General features: G+C 35.6%; 1 protein-coding gene across 1 annotated transcript in view; it reads left to right on the top strand.

Annotated features, from left to right (window-relative positions):
• CSMD1 (CUB and Sushi multiple domains 1) overlaps nt 1-21,723 on the top strand; it is a 994,655-nt gene that overhangs the window by 766,467 nt on the left and 206,465 nt on the right. The window contains exons 21-22 of the mRNA XM_088530602.1: nt 3,147-3,335; nt 16,610-16,779. Of these exons, the coding sequence (XP_088386728.1) occupies nt 3,147-3,335; nt 16,610-16,779 (359 nt within the window). The remainder of the gene's footprint in view (nt 1-3,146; nt 3,336-16,609; nt 16,780-21,723) is intronic.

Below are 21,723 nucleotides of genomic sequence, written 5' to 3'. Positions count from 1 at the left end.
GTATTCAGAATAGAGGGGTGAGGAAGCCATAATCAAATTAAAGCACAAATCATTGAAAGTTGATAGAAGTACTGCACAAAATCAATTTGAATTTAGAATCAGTGACAAGTCTGTGAGAAAATACAAGGTTTTTTATAAATGTTGATCAAAAGTATTTGTCTGGTGATTAAAATTAATATAGTAAATCTGTTCATAACATAATCATATTTGTAATAATTTGGGGGGGCATATTAGAATTTTTGCATGACTATGTGACCCACCAAGTTGTGGAAGCTGGTTTGCTGTTGTTTTTTTACAGGAATAGCATAATAGAGTATATTGGATTGATACATATAGCCTTTGTTTTCTTTTTTATCTTTTTTTTTACCTACTGGTTAAGTATCACAAAGGCAGCTGTATTTTGGTTTTGGTTACAGTTTACATGCTTTCTAACATGGCAATCTCATATTTAAATAGTCAGAAGCTCCACTCGATCGTTATTGATCTTTAAGTCTAAAATATATTGGAATTTATATTTTTGTCAGCAATTTCCCCATTGCCAAACCATCTCTACCTGAGCCTTTGTAGTGCTGAGCAGAGGTCACATGTTTTCAAAATCTTAAACTTTTGTCTACCAGACTTGATTTGGTCCGTAGATCACTTCTAATATTTTGGGACCTTCCCACAGGAGAGTTACTACAGGGAAAGGATTTCTTGATTTTGTTCATACTCAGCTCTTAAAACACTCATTCAGAATCTTTAGATTAATTTCTTCCTTTCACTAACTGGTTTGATCCTATCAGTCCAGCCTCCAAAAAAAATGTTTTAGAAAAGGTACTATAAAATATTTTTGGGTGGTCTAAATCAGAAAAATGGAGACACAAATAGTATGGTTCTTTTACTTGACACATAAAGTTTTCTCTATAATGTGAGGAGGCAGGTTTCTTTTTAAATTAATAATTCACTATACTTTGTTATAAGCATTTTTCAACATTTGTGTTTGTCATCACATAACAATAAGAAGGATTCCCTGTAGGCACCTAAGTCTGGCAAACAGTTCAGGGCCATGAATTTCAGTTAGGGACAAGTGCCTGGCTAAATGGGAGAGGAGACATAAAGAACAGACTATTTTTCTCCCATTTTTCAAAGGTGGCATCTCTGAAATGATATCTTGGCTTTTTTATATCATATTTTGTATGATATTTTGTATCAGATTCCAAGGAAGAGAAAATAAAGTCGTTTTGGGTCAGACCTACAGCCCATCTTCTACCATGTCTTATCTGTAGCAGTGATCAGTAGTGATTATATATGGAATAGTGCACAAAGAAAAGATGAAAGTTTTAATGATGCTTCCTCAGGATGTTCTGTTAGGCTGCAGGAATGTGACCCAGATATTTCCTAAGTCAAGTATAGCCCCTCCATGGAACAGACCTTGTTTTTCACCAAAGAGTTCTTCTTTTCACCCGACTTGGATTCTTAGCCACCTAATTAAGAGAATTAACTAGTTAGGAAAATAACTAACCTAATTAGGATGATCTTCATGACTAATGTTACCAGTTCTGTCTTTTCTCTTTGTATTACTTATATAGGTAACAAAAGTTACTGTTTCAGATTTCAATTTAATTATTATAGTATTGCTCTGTTGCTCTACTATTGCTCTAGAACGTGCAAGCTGGACACTGAGTTTTTCAGAGTATTTAGACAGAAATGTTGTGGTGCAGAGTTACAGATTATTCTCTGTATGTCATTTTGCTAACTGACAAAATAAATAATTGATTATTATTTTTAATTCTTCATATCTCCCGGAAAAGAACAATTCATTAAGAAAAGGCAAGAGCAATTGAATTTAGGTCTACATAATTTATGTATTTGTATTGCTTGGTGTAAATAACTTTTTACTAATTTTTGTTCAACGATTAAAAAAAATAATAGTTTGACATAATGGTGACAGGATGAGGGGTAACGGGTACGAGTTGAAACACAGGCAGTTCCATCTCCACGTGTGACCAACATACATTGTTATTTGTATTTAAGATTCTGTTAATGTTATCTGTATTTATTTAAATAACTGTGGTAATTATTAATTGATAAAATACATTTTTCCTGTTGCAATATGCTGGTTTTGATTCTGCTTTTTCTGTAGTATTTTTATTGTTACATGATGGAAAAATAGTATTGTTATTTGACAGATAGGCCAGCTTTATTTATTAGTATCCAAAAATAGATATTTTGTTTCATTTTTCAGCTGTTCAAATTTTAACTAAAAATTTTTCTAACTCAATATTCAAATTCAATATGATTGGATTTACTTTACAAAAAGAAAAAGTGTTCTTTTAAAATATTTTCAAAGAATTGATGCGAACAAAACTGAAAAATACTATATGCTGTTCTTAATCCAAGAAAGTAGCATTTCCTCTGAGAACAGTAAGAATTCCATTGCAGGTATGTATCTGTGTGTATCTATTGTAAGCTAAACAGGTCATCTAAGTGGTGCTGAAAAGATAATTTCATCCTTTAAGAGGCATATTACTGTTTCTTGCAACTGGTTTATGTTAATGTAGATTTCCCAAATTCTGTGGATTATTTTAGATTCAATTACAAAAGTGAGAACAAATTCAGACTCTTTGAATCTTAAAAAAAATAAAAAGGTGACATCTATGAGATTTCTAAAAGGCAAGCAGGTAGAAAGTGTCTGTTGGAGGGTAGACGGTACTCAAGCAGATTTTTTTGAAAATATGATCCTACATATTCTCCTTCGCTTGAACTTTCAGTTGATTTTTGTTCAATTTCATTACCTAATGAATTTTCAAACCATAAGTCTTGCTCGTAAGGCTGTTTGGGAGTTCAGAGGAAATGAACAAAGAATTATTACAAAGGATGCAATTAAACAAAATTATAGTGAACCACTCATGGTACAAGCTGATTACAGACCTTGAAATTAAGAAAATAAATGTACTGCATTTGAGACACAATAGATATCTAATTACTGTATATATGACCATAATAGAAATATAGAAACAGGACTCCTTTATAGTAGAGAAAATGTCTCTTGAAAGTCATGTTTCCAAGTGTTTTATACTGATACTATGCAACTAACTTATTTAATATTTTTTTAAATGAGCAACTTGTCCCATGTACTTAATCTAATTATGTTTTATTGTTTGCAGAATATGATCTGGAGCCATGTGATGATCCTGGGGTTCCAGCCTTCAGTAGGCGAATTGGTTTTCATTTCGGTGTTGGAGATTCCTTGATTTTTTCTTGTTTCCCTGGATATCGCTTAGAAGGTGCTAATAAACTTACCTGTCTGGGTGGTGGCCGGCGTGTATGGAGTGCACCTCTGCCAAGGTGTGTGGGTAGGTGGTCACATGCTTTCATTTCATTCATCAAATTGTTAATAGCACATGGCATGTATCAGAATATTGGGTAGATAGCAGGTTGCTTGGGTTGAAAGGATTGGTCCCCAAGCTTTACAGGCATTGCAGAGTTAGTCCAGGATGTAAGCAGTGCATTCCTTTTCTATTTAGAGAAGAAATATTAGAAAGAAGAGTTTAATAATTATCCTAGCTTTTGAACAAATTTACTTATTAGTTAGAATTTAATAGAAAATATAATCAGAATGTGTTATAGAATAAAATACAAAGACAATAACTGGACTAGACATTTGCCTCATTAAAAGGAATGAGATAAAAAAAAAATCCTACTTTATCTTTTCGGGTAAATAAATAATGTTTAAGCCTGTGAGGTGAAAAGAGCCTTTTGCAGAGTTCACAATATGGTTTTAAGGGTGATTTTTCATGTTTTTATTGTAATTGTAATTTTAAAAATGAGAATATGTTGTTAAAAATCAATAACTGCAAGGTCAGCTTGAGCATATAGCTCCTTTAGGGGAGTAATTCTGGGTCTGAATTTTTTTAAAAAATATGATTGCTGTATTTGATTAGTGGATTGCTCTTATCACATGAAGACTGCTGCTTTGGATTAGATGTGGGCTATGAACCACCACAGTGTGAACTGAATCTGATTAGCTTCTCTTAACTTAATGCTCCTGAAATCTCAAATACTTATTTTGACCGCTAAATGGGTAGCCTTAAGATGGTCTCTTTTTAAGTAAGGTTTTATTTTATCAAGGGGGACACACATCATTGTCAGGATCCTTTTATTTGCTTTTAAAAAACTTATCTATCTGAAAAAAAAAGTATTTAGGGCCTACGTTTTTTTCATATATATCTATATATAGGTATAAATATATTTAAAAGGAAAACTATATATGATTGTATGGAAAGATATTTTTAACTATGTTTTAATCGCTTCAGTTTAATTAACCCATGATGACAGAAACGTCTCCATATCATATGGAGCTTGCTCTCCATTTGGGAATCCTAGTTTTAAGTCTTCAAGTGTTTTCAACTTTATTCCTCTTATAAGTATCACTGACTGTGTAGTACAGTTTGTCTGTGAACACTGGCTAAACAGGAGTGCATCATCATCCCGGTTTAAAGTGTGTAGGTTTCCTTAGAATATTCACACAGTGACCTCTAAGATTGTATGCATTCCATTTCCTAAGTTTTAAGACTGATTAAGCTACTCCATAGTTATTCCTGTGTGATTGGAAAATTAGCTCCTTATTTATTTGTTCTTAAATAAAAGGTGAATCTTAACAAATGATATTCTATGATAGCTTAATGACAATACTGTTAGGCTATATCTCACATTGACGTCTTCACAGTATATCTAAGTAGAGAGAATTTGTAGAAAGCATAAAATTGAATGATTAAAAAGCATGCTAATACAAAATATTTTTTTTTTCTAAGCAAATCACTGGCATATATTTTGAGGACTGACAAAAAATGGTACGGTTTTAAGGAAGAAAGGTATTCCACCTTAAATAATAAACATCTATGAATTAATTTCTTTTTAAAGTCATATCAAGGTCAAATAGAATAGTTTAAAGTGTTTTACACCTTACAAAATGTAAGCAAAAAATGTGGAGCTGGCAATTAGCCCGAATATACAAATATTCATAGTCTTGTAGTCCTGTCCTCAAAAAACCACAACTAGTCCTAAAAGACTGGAAGATGATTGGATGTTACAAAAAAATAATAAAAAGCAAAGTTGGGGGTTGTAACCTTAGTAACTATCTCTCTGGAGGACAGCGATGAACCCATAACCAGCTGTCCTTCACCAAATGGTTCCAGTACTATAGATTATAACTGGGAATTCTTGGCCTGTGAGTATTTTATAATGGATAGGATTCAGATGAAGAAGCAGACATCTAAATTTAACTGCTTGCATTGTAGCTGTGCACATGCAAGCCAGATTTTTAAATGCCAGTTTTAGGCAATTAAGTCGCTGAAGTCAATAGGAAACCTAGAGAGCAGCCCAGTTACAGAATTCAAGTGTCTAGTTAAGGGTTAGATAAATTTGGCATAAGGAATGATGCTGCCATTAGAGGTGAAACAACCCACATGGATCCGAGACAGGATTTAGGTGACCTTCGTGTCTTTTTGGAGTAGCATCTGAACTCCAGGCAAGTTCCCATATCATCTTAGGTGATGTTAGATGCCTATGTGTGAACAACTGAATCAGGCATCATTAACTGGAGTTAGAGCTCTGTAGGCTATTGGGAGCTAAGATAACTAACTTGTGTTTTTGCCTAAAGCCTATCATTTAATCAAGTATTTATGGGGGAAATTGTAGACAAGGCTAAGTCATCATTATAGTTCCTTCTAGCTACAGGCTATTGAAAATTAAGCTTTTAAATACAAAATATTTTAATTAATTCTGAGTATTTGTGTTTTTTGTGTAAACTTAGCCATAAAAAACCCTTAATTATATAATTGTTAATAGTCATAGTAGTTGCAAAAGTATGATTTTTCCTTAAAGGCTTCAATTTTGAAGATATATGTGGGGAGACGCTGAAGTTTTCTTTGAAAGTTGTTTTTTCGAGGGTCTGCCTGAGCACTGATCTTCAAGTTCAGCATTGCGTTCGAGCTTTATAATACTTCCATTCTATTTATCTAAACTCACAGTTAAACGAAGATATGACACCCAAAAGACATTTTCAATGGTAGCGTTCTGAGTGAATTTCCTGTGCCCCTCTGAGTCAACTCAAGGAGAAACCTGCTTATATCACATAGACAGAACCTGTCTTTGGAGTATCGAGCTCCAGTTTACTCAAAGTATGGGCAAAATTGGAATCATTTTTGATTTCACCCTGGCAGAGGATGAGACGAACTCCAGACCTGTCTTCCTAACCAAGCCTTGCAAGTGCTGTAAGAAACAAAAAGTCATCGTGCCTTATCCCATCTGGTAGGCAGTGTGTTAGAGGTATGGCAGTAGTCCATTTTGGTCAGTACTGGGTCCAGTACTGTTCAACTTGTTCGTCAATGACTTGGACGAGGGTACAGAGTGCATCCTGAGCAAGTTTGCGGATGATACCAAACTGGGTGGAGTGGCCAGCACTGCAGAGGCCTGTGCTGCCATTGAGAGAGACCTAGACAGGATGGAGAGTTGGGCAGGGAAGAACCTCATGAGGTTCAACAAGGAGAAGTGCAGGGTCCTGCACCTGGGGAATAATAACCCCAGGCACCAGTACAGATTAGGGGATGACCTGCTGGAAAGCAGCTCCACAGAGAGGGATTTGGGAGTCCTCATTGACAACAGGTTAACCATGAGGCGGCAATGTGCCCTTGTGGCCAAGAAGGCCAATGGGATCCTGGTCTGCATCAGGAAGAGCGTTGCCAGCAGGTCGACGGAGTGGGTCCTGCCCCTCTGCTCAGCTCTGGTGAGGCCGCACCTGGAGTGTTTTGTGCATTTCTGGGCTCCCCAGTGCAAGAAGAACATTGAGCTTCTAGGGAGGGTCCAGTGTAGAGCCATGAAGATGATTAAGGGATGGGAGCATTTGTCATATGAGGAAAGACTAAGCGAACTGGGCCTGTTTAGCCTGGAGAAAAGAAGACTGAGAGGAGATTTGATCAACATGGTCAAGTACCTTAGGGGTGATCATAGGGAGGATGGGGCCAGGCTCTTCTCTGTGGTGGCCGGTGACAGGACGAGGGGTAACGGGTATGAGTTGAAACACAGGCAGTTCCACCTCCATGTGAGGAAGAACATCTTTCCTGTGAGGATGACAGAGCCCTGGAACAGGCTGCCCAGGGAGGCTGTGGAGTCTCCTTCTCTGAAGATCTTCAAAACCTCCCTGGATGCCACCGTGTGCCACGTGCTCTAGGTGTCCCTGTTGGAGCAGGTGCCTTCGAACCTTAACCATTCTGTGATTCTTTTTGGTAAGAGTCAATTGATTGCTGCAGAAATAAGTACATTTTGCTGCCTCTTTAGTTGAGTCCTATCTGCTGAAAGTGCCAAGGAATCTTTAAACTACATTAGGAAGAAATTAATAAATATTGAAATGTATTTAGTATGCACCGAGTGAATATGTATGCTACCTGTTGTGACAGCAGTGGAAGAATATGAAAATACTGTTTACTCACATCTTTTAAATAGTGAAGAATTAATTTAAAGGTGGCAACAGATGTGTCAAAAATATAACCTCTGCCAATCTGACATACACTTTCATGCTTTAAGAAAAAAACAAAACAAAACAAAAAAACACAGCAAAAACAATGAATGAAATGTGCCTATTTATTAAAAACTTCGTTCTATTTTGATATATTTTTCAATAACTTTTAAGTACAACTATTTATTTGAAAAGCTAATCCCAAAGTCTGTTCCCAAAATCCTTAGCTTGAGGCACTTGCTGGAAAAAGAGAAGATTTAATGAGTACAATTAAATGTTTCAGGTTATATTCATGTAAAAATCAATTATTATGAATTTTTGTACACTGAGAATTGTACTGTAATAATCAGATATACAGTTGGAGTTGAAGATTTTATTCAAAATTAGCATCTTGTTAACCTAATTTCATTAAATCTAAGATTTTATTTTATATTTTCGTTTTCATGTTTGAGCAAGATATTATTCATGTATTCAATCTATCTCATTCATGTCTTATTTGATTATAAATTTTGAACCATTATTCTTAATGGAAAGCCTGTTTTGAAGTTACATGCAGCCAGCATTCATGTAAACAAAGGTGTTCTCACAAAAGGCTCAAAGACTTTCAGTGTATAAATTCAATATGAAATTGCTTATCCCCATTTCCGACCAGAATTTTTTAGCAATCATAAACCTAGTTTTCTCTGAAGGGGAATCAAAATACATGCCTGAAGTACATTAAGTAATAAGGAAATACCATTTTCTATGAAGAGCAGTACACTCCCTGATCTATAGAATTTCCAGTAAGTTAATTGTTTTTAGAAATTCTTTTTTTTTTTTTTTTTTTTTAACTTCTTCTCTCTGGCAGGCTTCTCTGTTCCACCTTCAAATACGCATTTTAGTTCAGCTATTATAAACTTCTAAAAACATTAGAAATATTGAAACCTATTAATTTATACGAGTCTTACTTTATATTGTTGTCATATCCCTTTTCTCTCTATCTTTTTTTTTCTTTTGTTTTTAGCTTTTAGAAAGTCATTCCTATGCGAGATATTGTAAGGAGGAATTCATAACCATTATCTTGAAAATGCTTATAGAGTAATTTCCATATTATGAATGACATATTGCAAACTTGCAAAGGGTACAAAGTATCAACAGTTAACGTAATTATCAGGCATAGAATTAGCCATGAAATTATAAGAGTAGTGTATCCAATTACCATGCCAGACACGGATTTGGTCACCTGTCTCTTTATGCATGTATGATTTAGAGTTACGGATCCAATCATATGTATACGTGACGAGTCAGTAATTTATGCAGAGAACAAATTTATTAACTGAGACCTCACATTTCATTTATGTTTTTATTAAGTTTGATTTTGAATCCATTTGTAAACTGATTTGAAGATATCTTTCCTTAAATCCATGTACAAGATCCCTATTCTTAATTGTTCAAGAAAGTTTATATATATATATATATATATATATATATATATATATATACATAAATTGTGTATAGACAATTGGCATTTATCCAGAATAATATGGCTAAATAGTCCTTTTGTATTTCTTTTCATAATAATGTCTGTACCTATTATTTTTTAAGTCTATATTTTTTTTTTCTGACAACTGAAAAAAAATGCAGAGCACTCATGGAATCAAAGCTTTTTTCTACTTTTCAGATACATATTTCTTTTCTGTTTAGGTACATAATCTATTTGATTTTATGTGAAAAACTCTGTAAATTGCTTTTTTTTTTAGTTTTTTTTTCCTTAATTGTGGAATGGGGAGATATATTTTTCATATAATCACAAATCGGTTTTGAAACAGTAGTCTTACAATGTTGTGGATTCTTACTTTTTTTCTTTCTAAAAATATTGAACTAAATCAGCCCTTTTTTCCATGTATGTTATGCTGAAGATTCTTCTCCTCGAACTGTTGGTCTTCAGAACCAGTGTCTATGTATCTGTTGAATTGTGGTAGATTTTGTATTGGTCTTGCACTCCCTCTGACTCAGAAGGAATATCCAGCCCTATATACAGGCACAGGAAAAAACCTAAAATGATCAATCCTAACATACTTGGAATAAACATTGTTATCAGTTTGTAGACTTACAGACTTTGTAGTAGTAGTTCCACACAATTTGCAGTGGTGGTCACAAGTCATCACAAACTGTTCTTAAACTTTTTTCTTTTTGATTCAATCATTCCTCATATAGCATTGTGAAGATAGGTCTCATATACAAAACCTAAAAATATTTAAGTGGAAAAAAAAGTCTGATTTCTGATACCTTGTGATTGGCTTATTTCTTAGGCAATACTAAATGCTACATTTTGTTTATTTATGTATTCATGTATTTATAGTACCTTTAATACATACTGCTTAACCATGAGTTACTCAAGGATTTTTCTCCATATGAAGAAATTCATGCATTATCAATATGTTCTTGTATCTGCATATCTAATAATGTAGGTTAGTTCTGAGGCGATGTCCAGAGTAAGATCTAGGAAGAAAGACTTCTTTGTTGACTTCCAGAGCATGGGATGGGAGAGATGTGGCGGGGAGGACCTGAGAGGGAAAGACACATTCCATGTGCCATGTTAAGGGTAAAAATATTTCCTAACTTTGGTAAATAGTTGAAAAACATCTTGATTCTCAAAAGAGTGAGAAGAAAGCCCATTTAAACTGAAATCTGTTGCTTTTGGAATGCATGTTCGGAAATCAAATCTATTCTCAGTTCGGTGGTACAAATTAAGTACATTACTGTGTTCAGTAGCCTCTAGATCCTTTCTTCCTCCTTGTCATTTTGACAGTGACCAAATTCCATGTGCAAGATATCTACATACCAACACTTACGTATCAACAAGGACTTCTGGGGCATATGGCAGAATTCATTTTCAGCATTATTTCACTCATTACAAGTGCTCATACAGTATTCTTCCAGCTCATTATGAGTCCAGCTAGAGCTTTGCTCTGTTTAAAGACCTTTTTTTTTTTTTAATGTCAAATGTGTTAGTAGTTGATATTGACTTCAATCTTTCATGCCAAAGTAGTATTTCCTATCTTTCTAGAGGCAGTGATTGCATTCAGAAAAGTTATCCTGCAGTCTGTGCTTAAGTAGGCGCTAACTGAGAACGCTCTAAGAAGTTATTCTATAGCAAGCACTGTCTATTATCACCCACACTATGAAGGACATAGACATTCTTTTACAGGAGAAAATTTGGCTGCCCTTACAGCCCTTTGGTTGTGCTTTTTGTTGTCTAAATGTGCACTTACAGTGTTCTCTTTATTTTCCTCTCAATATTTGCTATAATTGAGGGGAACTGATGGTTGAAGGAAACAGAGAGTTACGCTCTGGTTTTTGTAAATGTGTGTGAGACATGCAGAATTAATAGAGATACTTTCATTTGTGGCAAAGCAAGCTATTGGAATACAGATAAGATTCCCTTGATTATCTTTTGTCTAGTTGAGGCTTAGGTACAGAAAACAATAATCTTGCTTTTCTCCTTCGTTCTCTAATGTTTCTTATTTATTCTTTGTGTTGCACTGCATCAGAAGTTCATAACACCTTCCATCTGCCCAATTGCACATAGTTATGCTATGCTGCTTCCATTCAGTTTATCCAGAGAATTGTCATCCATTACAGTCCAGATAAATTGGATCTCTTTCCTAGAATTTTTTTCTTTTGGAAGTCCTTTTATGTGTGTCCTATGAATTTCTTTCTTGATAGTTTTCAAGATAAGTCTTCTGTGCTAGTTTGCCACTGCTTGAAGGCAAAAATTGTCCACTGCTGTTGGTATTATTATTCTTTGTTTTGCTGAAATAAGTTAATGTTGTTCTGTTTAATTAGTGGATTCTAGTGGCAAAAATAGCTTCTCATACCTATGGGAAATGAGGTATGTTCAAAAGCAGAAATGTGATATGAAACAGAAGATACGCAGTGAGTATACACACTTAAAGAGTTAGAGGGCTACTTAGTATGGATTGGGGAAGAAGAGGGGTAAGAACGGAGTTTAGATTGACTTTAGATTCAATCTAAAGGAGTTTAGATTGACTGACTCAGTATTGTGGCTGTAGAACTTATTATTAGAGTTGGAAGTTTCCTCCTGTTCACCAAAAAAAAAAAAAAAAAGCGCAAATAACTAGCCAATTTTATTGCCTCTTGTCACATTTAGGCACTGGGACATCCCATGGTAATGAGAGAAAAAGTTTGAGTTAGTTCTTCAAATCTCCTTTCTTAAAGTATTCCATACTTTATTTGTTTTTTGTTCTTGTTGTTGTTTGTTTGTTTTTAATACTTTGCATGTTGTTCTGTCTACTTGTTTGTGTTTTACCTGTTCACTGTTTCCTTAAGAAGCTGTTAAAAAAAAAAAAAAAATGTCTAGGACGTATCCTGAAAAATACTATCTGTACACAAATGCATTCAATTCAAAATTGCCTTTCTACATGAGTATTGCACAGTATCTAAGAATTATATATCAGTATAATAAATTTACCACAAACAGTGTATTTTTAAATTATATGTAGCTTCTTCATCCTCCGTTAGCTGCTTTGTCTCTATAAAGTGTTGCTAAAACAAGCTGTGAAGTAATTTAAGCCTAAAGCTGAAAAAAAAAGAGCTGCTTCATATTTTCACTTCAAATTTAAATGATGTTGCTCTTTCATTAAATTTTGCATAGCACTTGATTTTTAATAGTGTATTAATATTGTATTTGACCAAATTGACTTCACTGAGGTATGGCTCATTGATAGTCATATTAATATCACATTAATTTATCATGTTCAGTTGTTACAGTAACTAGTACATGAATAGTTAATGATAGAGTGATAAAACAAATTGCTGACACTTTTCAATAAGTTGTTTCTTTTTAATAGTTTACTATTCACTGCAAAATAATCTGTTATATTTAGCATGCTTTGTCATGTTGCAGCACACAGTTAATTTCCATGGCAGTTGAAATGTGAGAACCTTGTTAGCCTGAATAGCACTGAAGATTTCTTGAGACCCTTGAGGTTTGACATTCATTGTTTTCTTTAAATTCTCTGTAGCATAAAATTTCAATTTGAGATTACTTTTGAGAAGTCAAACCAAGTCTGAAAATTGTTATTCATTTTTAGCTAGCTTTTATACAGAGTTCTGATTTAAATTATGTGTAGTTGCTGTTGAGCAGGAAATCTTCAAAAACATCAGCATTTTAGTCTCTGCATTTTCAGGCAGTGGGAAGGAGAGATATGTATCCAGGATCCTCTGAGTTTGGGAAAACTATACGTAACTACTGTCATATTTATGTTATTTAATCTTTAAGTAGATTTTAATTTCATATAACTTACTTGCAGTTATTTAATGGATTTTTTTTAATCAAGCTTCTTCATGTTGTATGTTTCAATGTCTTTATCTTATATAACTACGTTTTTAGAAACACAACTGCAGGGTGTTTACCTTTTGTGAATCCTTCTCTGCCATTGTTTGACATAAAAATGAAGATTTGTTTAAATTAGTATCTGAGAACCAATGCAGCTGAATGTTTAAAACATAGAGCAATATAATAATTCCAATTTTCATGTGTTTCCTTTAAAAAAACAAGGAACACTAATGGATTTCAGCTGGTGCATAATGGGCCCTCTCACTCTGTTTTCAAAATGAAAGGGTGTTTTTTTATATGAGACCTTTTATCTTCATCACTTAAATTCAGAAGGAACATTTGCCTGAGGTCCTCCTTTTGCTTTCTTTCTACATTTTAAAGTTTTTTTTTTTTTATCTTTGAGAGAGGAATAATGTAGGTTTGTTGTCTTTATGCCTCATTGTCAAGCAATTTTGCTGTTGTGTGAAAACAGAGCCTACTGTGTTCCAGCTTAATCTCTGATCCCTTTTGCCTTGGTGATAGTGTCACATTACTGTGCTACTGGGTAACAGTACTACCCAACAGAAAGATAAACAAAACCTATCAACAGTCTGAACTCAAGTTGTTCTCCTGTTTTATGAACTCCTACACCATTTCATAAATAAAACAAAGCTGTTGTCTATTCACTAAAAGAGCTTTGGATAAATAAGCCTTTAAACTGCTAAGATATGACTTTTATTTGATCTTTTCTTTGGAGATCTGCTTAAAATCCTGTCAAGTGTTTTAGCATGATGTCTAGAAGAAAAGTAATAGAGCAAACTTTTTTACTAAACAAAGTTATTGTTATTTTGTTGTTTTGTTTTGTTTTACACGAGCTATATTTCAAAGCATTTCCAGAATCCCTGAATTGTGTTTGTTTTATAGAATCTGTTTTCATATTCAGGAATTGTTTGATGATCTTCAAAAGATCTGCCTTAGACAGTTTGCTTTTATCCAATTTAAAGTGTGAGAATGAAAACAAAACCAAAACTATTTATGTAAATAAAATTTAAGTGACTTTCTTAAACAAAACAACAAAGAATGCAGTCAAGCATCTATTCAAGACAGATTGCACTCACCACAACAGAGAAAAAAAACAAACAACTATTTAATAAGGTAGCTTTTTCCCATTTGCTGCAGCCCTCAGCAAGGATACAATAGACTATAAAAAAGTTGTAGTAAAAGTAAAGCATATATTTTCTCCTCTAAAATATTTTCCCTCTGGATAGAGGTAGCATACTCAATGTTGTGCACTTTGAATGAATTTTTACATAGCTGTTTTCCACAGTCCTCTGGTACAATTCTCAGGTAGGTACATTGTTCTTCATTGCCTTTTTGATTTTACTATAAATAATATTAATTATTTATGTTAGGAGTATGTCCTAGTCTTTTGAATGGAAGCTTCATTTGATTTATTTTGAATTCTAAGGAAGTAGTAGACTGTTGCTTTCTTCAGATAAAATCCCCTATTAGTTTATTCTAATTTACGTGTGTGCGTATGTGTGTATTCCCTTCAGGACAGATATTTATACATATTTCTTTTGAACTAATCTATTGGTTTACTCATTTTTTTTTTTGGTTTTGCTCCAAAATACATTTAAAATACCTGAGTAAATTGAGAAAAATGTAAGAGTACAAGTGATCAGCTGATCCTGTCAATTTAGGTTGCCACTGACCATATTGACAGCAATATAATAACAAACTTCTAATCGATTTGTATTACTTTTTTTTTAATAAAAATTAAAGATTTATTGGAATCAATGAAAAGGGGCAAGAATATGAACATATTTTTCTAATCTAGTTGTTCTATAGGCACATGGCAACAGTGAATGTTGATTCGTGAGTTATTTTAGAATTTTATTTCCCAAATGTTTAATGTATGAACTTCCTTGAAGAAGTGGTCATCTTTCCCCTGTGCAATGCCATATTCATTGTACTAAAGAGGTTAGTCCACATTTGCTCACTTTGTGGCTAATTGATTTTCTAATCTATTTATGTGAAGCAGAAGTGGTAGAAGGTGCTTTCTTAGTTCACCGGAGACAAAGGAATTAATTGAATTTAGGTTTGACACATTATGGCTTCATGCGTTAATTACTACACTACTGTGGGAAAAGGAGAAGTAAATATATACTGCAGATATTTTAAAAGAATATAAGCATGACATTTTCTATACTGCTGGGTAAAATACTTGGGACAAGAGGCCTTTTCCGTGTCTAAACACTTCCTACTGCCTAGCACAGGCTCTGCATACTGCTGTTCATGGCTTCTTCTAGGTGTAGCAGGTACATCTAAAGTGCCAAAAATGTTGCTGACTTCTAGATTTTTCAAAAGCATGAAAAACTTAATTTTGATAATGCCTGTCAAAGCCTCTGAGTTTTAAACTCAATATTTTTAGATTATTTCTCTATAACATTAATTTGTCCCTAAAAATATTTATATGATTTTCTGATGTCCCTAAGGTATACATTTTCAAAGTTGTATCTGATAAACCATTCCCAGGTGTACTTAAAATTACACACATACACACACTCCCATGAATGAATATTTTAATGTCCTTAGAGTCCTGGTTCTGATCTATTTAACATATATAGGGAAAAAGGAAAAAAAAAAAAAAAAGGAGAGAGAGAGAGGAGAACAGACTTTAAAACAAATAGCCTTGCTATATCAGAAGAAAAGCTCTTTTAGGATTTTGCTTTTTTTCATTATTCATTGTTTATTTTTATGTCGAGCCCTGAATGATGTTCAGGTAAAAATCTGGATTCAACCCAGTTTATCTTTGGGCTGAACAGTGAGGCCTAAATGCCATTCAAACATATCTGTATTTTTTAAAATCATTGTAGACAAACATCAATATTTTATGTTTCATCTGATATTTTTAACACCTTTTTAAGTACCTCCAATGTTTGCTTGAGCAGGATACCAATTTTCTATCACTTTGAATGTTTTCAGTTTGAATACTGAAATTTATTTTGCACATTGTTAGTCTTTATTCATAAAGCAATCTGAGCCCACAGACTGTAATATACCACTTTTCTTTATTCTTTACTTTGCAAGGGACAAAAGTCTCTACCACGGACAGTGTCTTTAAGTTCACATTCTAGGTGGCTGTGAAAGACTTATCTACTCTTTTACCCGGAAAGAAAGGGAGCTGTCTGCTTGGCCCTGACTCATGTCAATATGTTCTTGGTTTTGCTTTTTATTCCTGTTTGGGGAAAAAAAAAAAAAAAAGATACTCTTCATTTATTTAAAGATTCTTTAGCCTCAGCAGTTGATTCCTTTTCTTTTTTATCTAATATTTATTTGTAAATGAATTAAGCTGAGCAGGGGATTAAATGCAAGCAATGAAACAATGTTACATTTATTTGAAATGCTACTACAATAACTATATTTCAACAAAACTTCCAGGTTTATGAAATCAAGCTAGCCTTCATTATAGCTTAATCTAATTGGAGGACCAAGGAATAAAGTGGAGGTAAAGGGGACTAGATAAAAGAGCCCAGGTTTTCCTCAGTATAAAACAAGGCATATAATTAGTATATGAAGTGAAATGCTGGAGATAGATAGATAGCAGCTTTGCAGGGATTTTCTAGGAGTCTGTGCAATAGATGAAGTCCAACAGAAACATACTTTTCCTAGGTAGCCAGTAGTGCTTTAGAGTTTTCGTAAGTCTAAATATTACTGAAAATAACTTTTTTTTTTCTTGAAATGGATAATTCACTTTTTTTTTTTTTTTTTAATGTGCCTATTTTCTGTAGCTGAATGTGGAGCAACTGTCTCTGGACATGAAGGAACATTGCTATCTCCAAATTTCCCATCTAATTATGACAACAACCATGAATGTATCTATAAAATTGAAACAGAGGCCGGAAAAGGAATCCGTCTGAGAGCCAGGAGCTTTCAACTGCATGAGGGAGATATCGTTAAGGTAAAAGGAAAATTGTTCCTGTTTCGACTATCTTCAGCACTCATATGTGTGAACAGCTCATATTTTAGCATTATTTTTTTTTAATCTTCATTTCACTTTCTCACACAGAATTTAAATTCTAGCATCGCTTTTATTTATGCCAAAGTCAAATAAATTATGATATTAAGAGTAATATGACATTGAGAATGCAATGGTATTTATAGAAATACTAAACTGTTGTGATATGTCACTAGACAGGTGTCTGTGAGTCTTTCAGTCTGTCGTTTGTTGTGCTGAACTTGAGAAATGGTCATTTTTCAAGTATGAAAATTTATTAGAGTTAAGACATTATAACAAAGCTAGCAGAACCGAAAATACATAAATATATGTATTTTCCTTGAGGACCACCCTCTGGTATAGAATTCCCTGATTTCTCCTCACCATGCTGTGGACATCAGCAGCGTCCCCACTGACAGTGTTTCCTTGGGTCAGCTGTCTATGGGTTTGGTGCACCAAAAGAAGTGTGTGGTTCACCCTCTTTTATACCCAGTCCAAGCAATGCCAACCCACAGCTAGCCAAAGGCCCCGTGCCCTGCGCCAGCAGGAGTGGCACATCAGCAGATGACCTAGTGCTCAGCCCACCACGCTGCTCCAACTGGTGGTCTGCTCCACAGCACTCAGATGCCCACGGTGTTGAGTCCGCAGTGACGCATCTCCTTTCCCTACGCCTGTCAAGGAGGAGGTCCTTAGAGGCTGTGCCTCCAGGCTGCAGCAACCCCTCAGTGTGGGGCTCCAGCCGTGGTGAAAGCCAGGGTGCCTTCATGCCGGGGCAGCACTCCAGAGCAAACCCCTCCTGCGTGGGCTGCACCAGCCAGAGGCCCGTGCTTGTGTGTGGTGCCTCTCCGCTATTTACGCTCAGATACCGGCTGAAAAGAAAACCTGAAATGTGAACTAGTATGTGGAGAGCTACAGGTGTCTGTATGATTTTCTTTTCACAGTAATACTATAAATATAAGGTTGTAATTATTTTTAAAAGAGCAGTATATAATTACCTATGCCAAATTTTGGGAGCTTTGTTAGTTTCTTGCTTTGTCTTTTGCAGCAGTAGCAATTTTGTTTCAAAGTAACTAATCTGCTCATTTGAAAAGAAGGAAGCCAGCTAACCTACAGCATTGTAATATTGACTCAAAATGTAATTACAGAGAATGATTTGCCTTCTTTTACTCTTACTTTGGAAGTAACCTTTGAACACATATCCTTAATGTAGAGACATTTTTGAACACTTCCTTTTTTGAGCACTTCCTTTATGTATAGAAAATTATGAAGTTCATCTAAGGTGTTGAACATGCATTAAATTATTCTTTAGATTTTTTTCTCTATTTTTTCAGTGTTAATTGCTACTTGGAATTATCAAATAAGTTAGAATTCAGATAGCAGTTGGCAGTCTCAAAATGTCATAGCAACCAATTTTAATGTTTTAGAACTTACTGCCTTTATTTCTAACTTGATTTTTTTTGTTTTTATTTGCACTGAATGCTTTCCATTTCAATTCCAAATATATTATTATTATAAAGCAAATATTGCCTGTCATACTTTTATCCATGATTCCATTTTGAAAGGCACCTTATATGCCTTTCAAAGAAGAGTGTGGCAATTTGAACTAACTTACTTGAAAATTTGGATTTATTTATGAAACACAATGCACTGAGAAATAAAAAGATGAGAGAGTTTTTTAAAAAAATGAAAAGAAGAAGAAAAGAAAAAGGATACTGCCCTTTTAAGCACTGGATTTACTAATATAGCCATTTCTGTCTATGCTAATGAGCTTGTTCTAGTAAGTACAAACTGGAGTTGACCATGAAATAAGCAAAACCTTAGCAGTCTCCAACATTGTTAGAATGTTACAGTTAGAGAGCAGCATTTCTCTACCTTTACCTACAACATCATTTATAATGAACTCCTCATTAGGGTTAGAGACCTTGAATGAATTAGTCCAGGAACTTGGCTCATGTTTTTGCTTCTAGCTAGAGCGAAGAGAATTGACTAATTGGAGAAACCATATGGTCAATATTGTCCATTGCTCCTGTGTTCCAAGGTTTGACAGTGCAGATCCTCCAAATTATTTTCAATATGAATAGACATAATAGGCAGGGAAGAATTTAATTGCTCACTGAGCTGCTCAGATACTGTACATATGTCTCCCAATAGTTTTGCCCTTACTAATTTTATAAATAATTTAGCAGACTATCTGAAGAGGAAATCCTTAAAAAAAATGTGAACAAACATTCCAGAAACTAAATTATCATTTGGAATCTAAGTACACTTAGAGGTATCCCCTGGAGATGTGAGAAAGATTTTCTTGAGAGAAAGCTGTTCCAAGCAATCTGTTAGATACTTTCTTCTTTTACAGATCAGTAAACATCTACACGTAAAAATTGTCACATAAACCTTGAGGTTCCTAAGGAAACAGAGTCAAAACTATGGCTGTGTCTGTTCTGCAAGACCTGTTCGCTGACTCTGAAGGCCAATGAGACAGCACAGCTTGAATTTATACAATTAAACTCTCTTTGCTATTCGAGGAGGATTGGGTTAGGGATTAGTTATGCAAACTGGACACCTATAAATCTATGGACCTGGCTGAGATACACTCAAGAATGCTGAGGAAACTGGCAGGGTTTATTGCTCAGCCGCTCTCCATCATCTTTGAGCGGTCATGGAGAGCGGGGGAGGTGCCGGAGGACTGGAAGAAACCAACGTCGCTCCAGTCTTCCAAAAGGCCAAGAGGGAGGAGCCAGGAAACTACAGGCCGGTCAGCCTCACCTCCAACCCTGGAAAGGTGATGGAGCAGCTTATCCTAGAGATCATCTCTAGGCATGTCAGGGAAAAGAAAGTGAAAAAGAGTAGTCAGCATGGATTCACCAAGGGGAAATCGTGTCTGACGAACCTGATAGCCTTCTATGATGAGGTGACTGGCTGGATGGATGATGGGCCGTGGATGTTGTCTGCCTTGACTTTAGCAAGGCTTTCGACCCAGTCTCCCATAACATCCTCATAGGGAAGCCTATGGACTTAGGGAAGTATGGACTGGATGAGTGGACAGTGAATTGGATTGAGAACTGGCTGGATGGCAGAGCCCAGAGGGTGGTGGTAAATGGGGTTGAGTCTAGTTGGAGGCCTGTGGCCAGTGGTGTCCTGCAGAGGTCAGTACTGGGCCCCGTGCTGTTCGACTTGTTCATCAATGACTTGGACGAGGGCACAGAGTGCACCCTCAGCAAGTTTGCAGATGATACAAAACTGGGTGAAGTGGCCGACACTCCCGAGGACTGTGCTGCCATTCAGAAAGACCTGGACAGGATGGAGAGCTGGGCAGAGAGGAACCGCATGAGGTTCAAGAAGGACAAGTGCAGGGTCCTGCACCTAGGGAGGAATAACCTCAGGCACCAGTACAGATTAGGGGTTGACCTGCTGGAAAGCAGTTCTGCAGGCTGAGGGGAGATTTGATCAACATGTTCAAGTACCTGAGAGGCAATTGTAGGAAGGATGGAGCGAGGCTCTTCTCTGTGGTGGCTGGTGGCAGGACGAGGGGTAATGGGTACGAGTTGAAACACAGGCAGTTCCATCTCCATGTGAGGAAGAACTTCTTCCCTGTGACGGTGACAGAGCCCTGGAACAGGCTGCCCAGAGAGGTTGTGGAGTCTCCTTCTCTGGAGATCTTCCAAACGCGCCTGGATGCCACCCTGTGCCACGTGCTCTAGGTGTCCCTGCTGGAGCAGGGGGTCTAGACTAGAGGATCTCTAGAGGTTCCTTCCAACCTTAAACTCACATGTGATTCTGTGATTTCCCTATAGTCTCTCCAAAAGTTACATTTATGAAAATTTACTCTCTTCTCTCTCCACTTCCAAAACAGGGTGGCCCTGTTGGAATCAGGTCTTGACTTATGCAAGACTCCAAATCTTACCCAGATATCGTCTGGAAGACTGCCACTTGGCCTAGGCCAAATATTAACTTAAAATATGCTCAGGGTTAAACAACATGGATACCTGAATGTTAATTCTTGTGTTATGTCCTGCCTTTGTTTATTTTAGATATAACCTGGCTAAGATATTTAGATTATTCAGATTTTGTAAATGTGCCATTCAGCCTCTGATTTTTTTTGGTTATGGAACATATCCAAACTTCCAGGCTGACTGAAATGTTCTTTCTGATCTTGCCATGCAGTATGAGGAGATACTGTTTGACTACCACTAAAAAAGAGATATTTTGTGTTGGTTTAAAACATCTGAAAACAGAGAACACTCCAGGAACTTAGCATAGAAAGCCATCTAGAAAAAGAATGTTTGTTTTTCTAAATCATGCCAGTTATCTCAGGTACATAAGTACTACCTTTTTGGGTCAGATCAAGTGGTCCTTTTAAGTGTTTTATTTCTGCTAATGGTAATTGGAAGTGTTATTTAGGGAAAACATAAGCCTGGGCATTCCATTGCCCTTATGCTTCCCAGAACTCACAACTATTGGATTAAGTTAAACAACACTTTGCTGCTTATTCTCTTCATTATGTATTATGGATCTGTTGTCTTTGAATCTGTTAGTTCTTTAAATCAGCTGGCACTATCTGCCTCCCCTGTGACAGCAAAGCCTGGAAGTTCATTCCCTGCTGTGTCAAGTGTGCACTTTCATTTCTGTCTTTATAATTCATGTCATAAAAGTTCCCTCAGTGTATACTTTTCTCTAACAAAGCTGGATGTGATGAATAGTTTTGCATTCGTTTTCTCTAATGCCTTCATGATTTTGTAAACCTCAGCCATATCTGTGCTCAGCCTTCTGCTGTCCAAGTTTACTTTCTGCTTCTAAGAGAAATGCTCTGAAATCCCTGGCTTGTCTGTACTTTCCATAACTTCACTATGCCCTTCAGGACAGGTACTGACCAGAACTATACAAAAGATTCAAGAAACTGCTACTACAAAG

Source organism: Tinamus guttatus, unplaced genomic scaffold (assembly GCF_059628265.1).
Source record: "Tinamus guttatus ecotype Peru unplaced genomic scaffold, ASM5962826v1 Tinamus_guttatus_pri_ptg000383l, whole genome shotgun sequence".
NCBI lineage: Eukaryota > Metazoa > Chordata > Aves > Tinamiformes > Tinamidae > Tinamus > Tinamus guttatus.
This window is presented reverse-complemented; position numbering and strand designations above follow the sequence as displayed.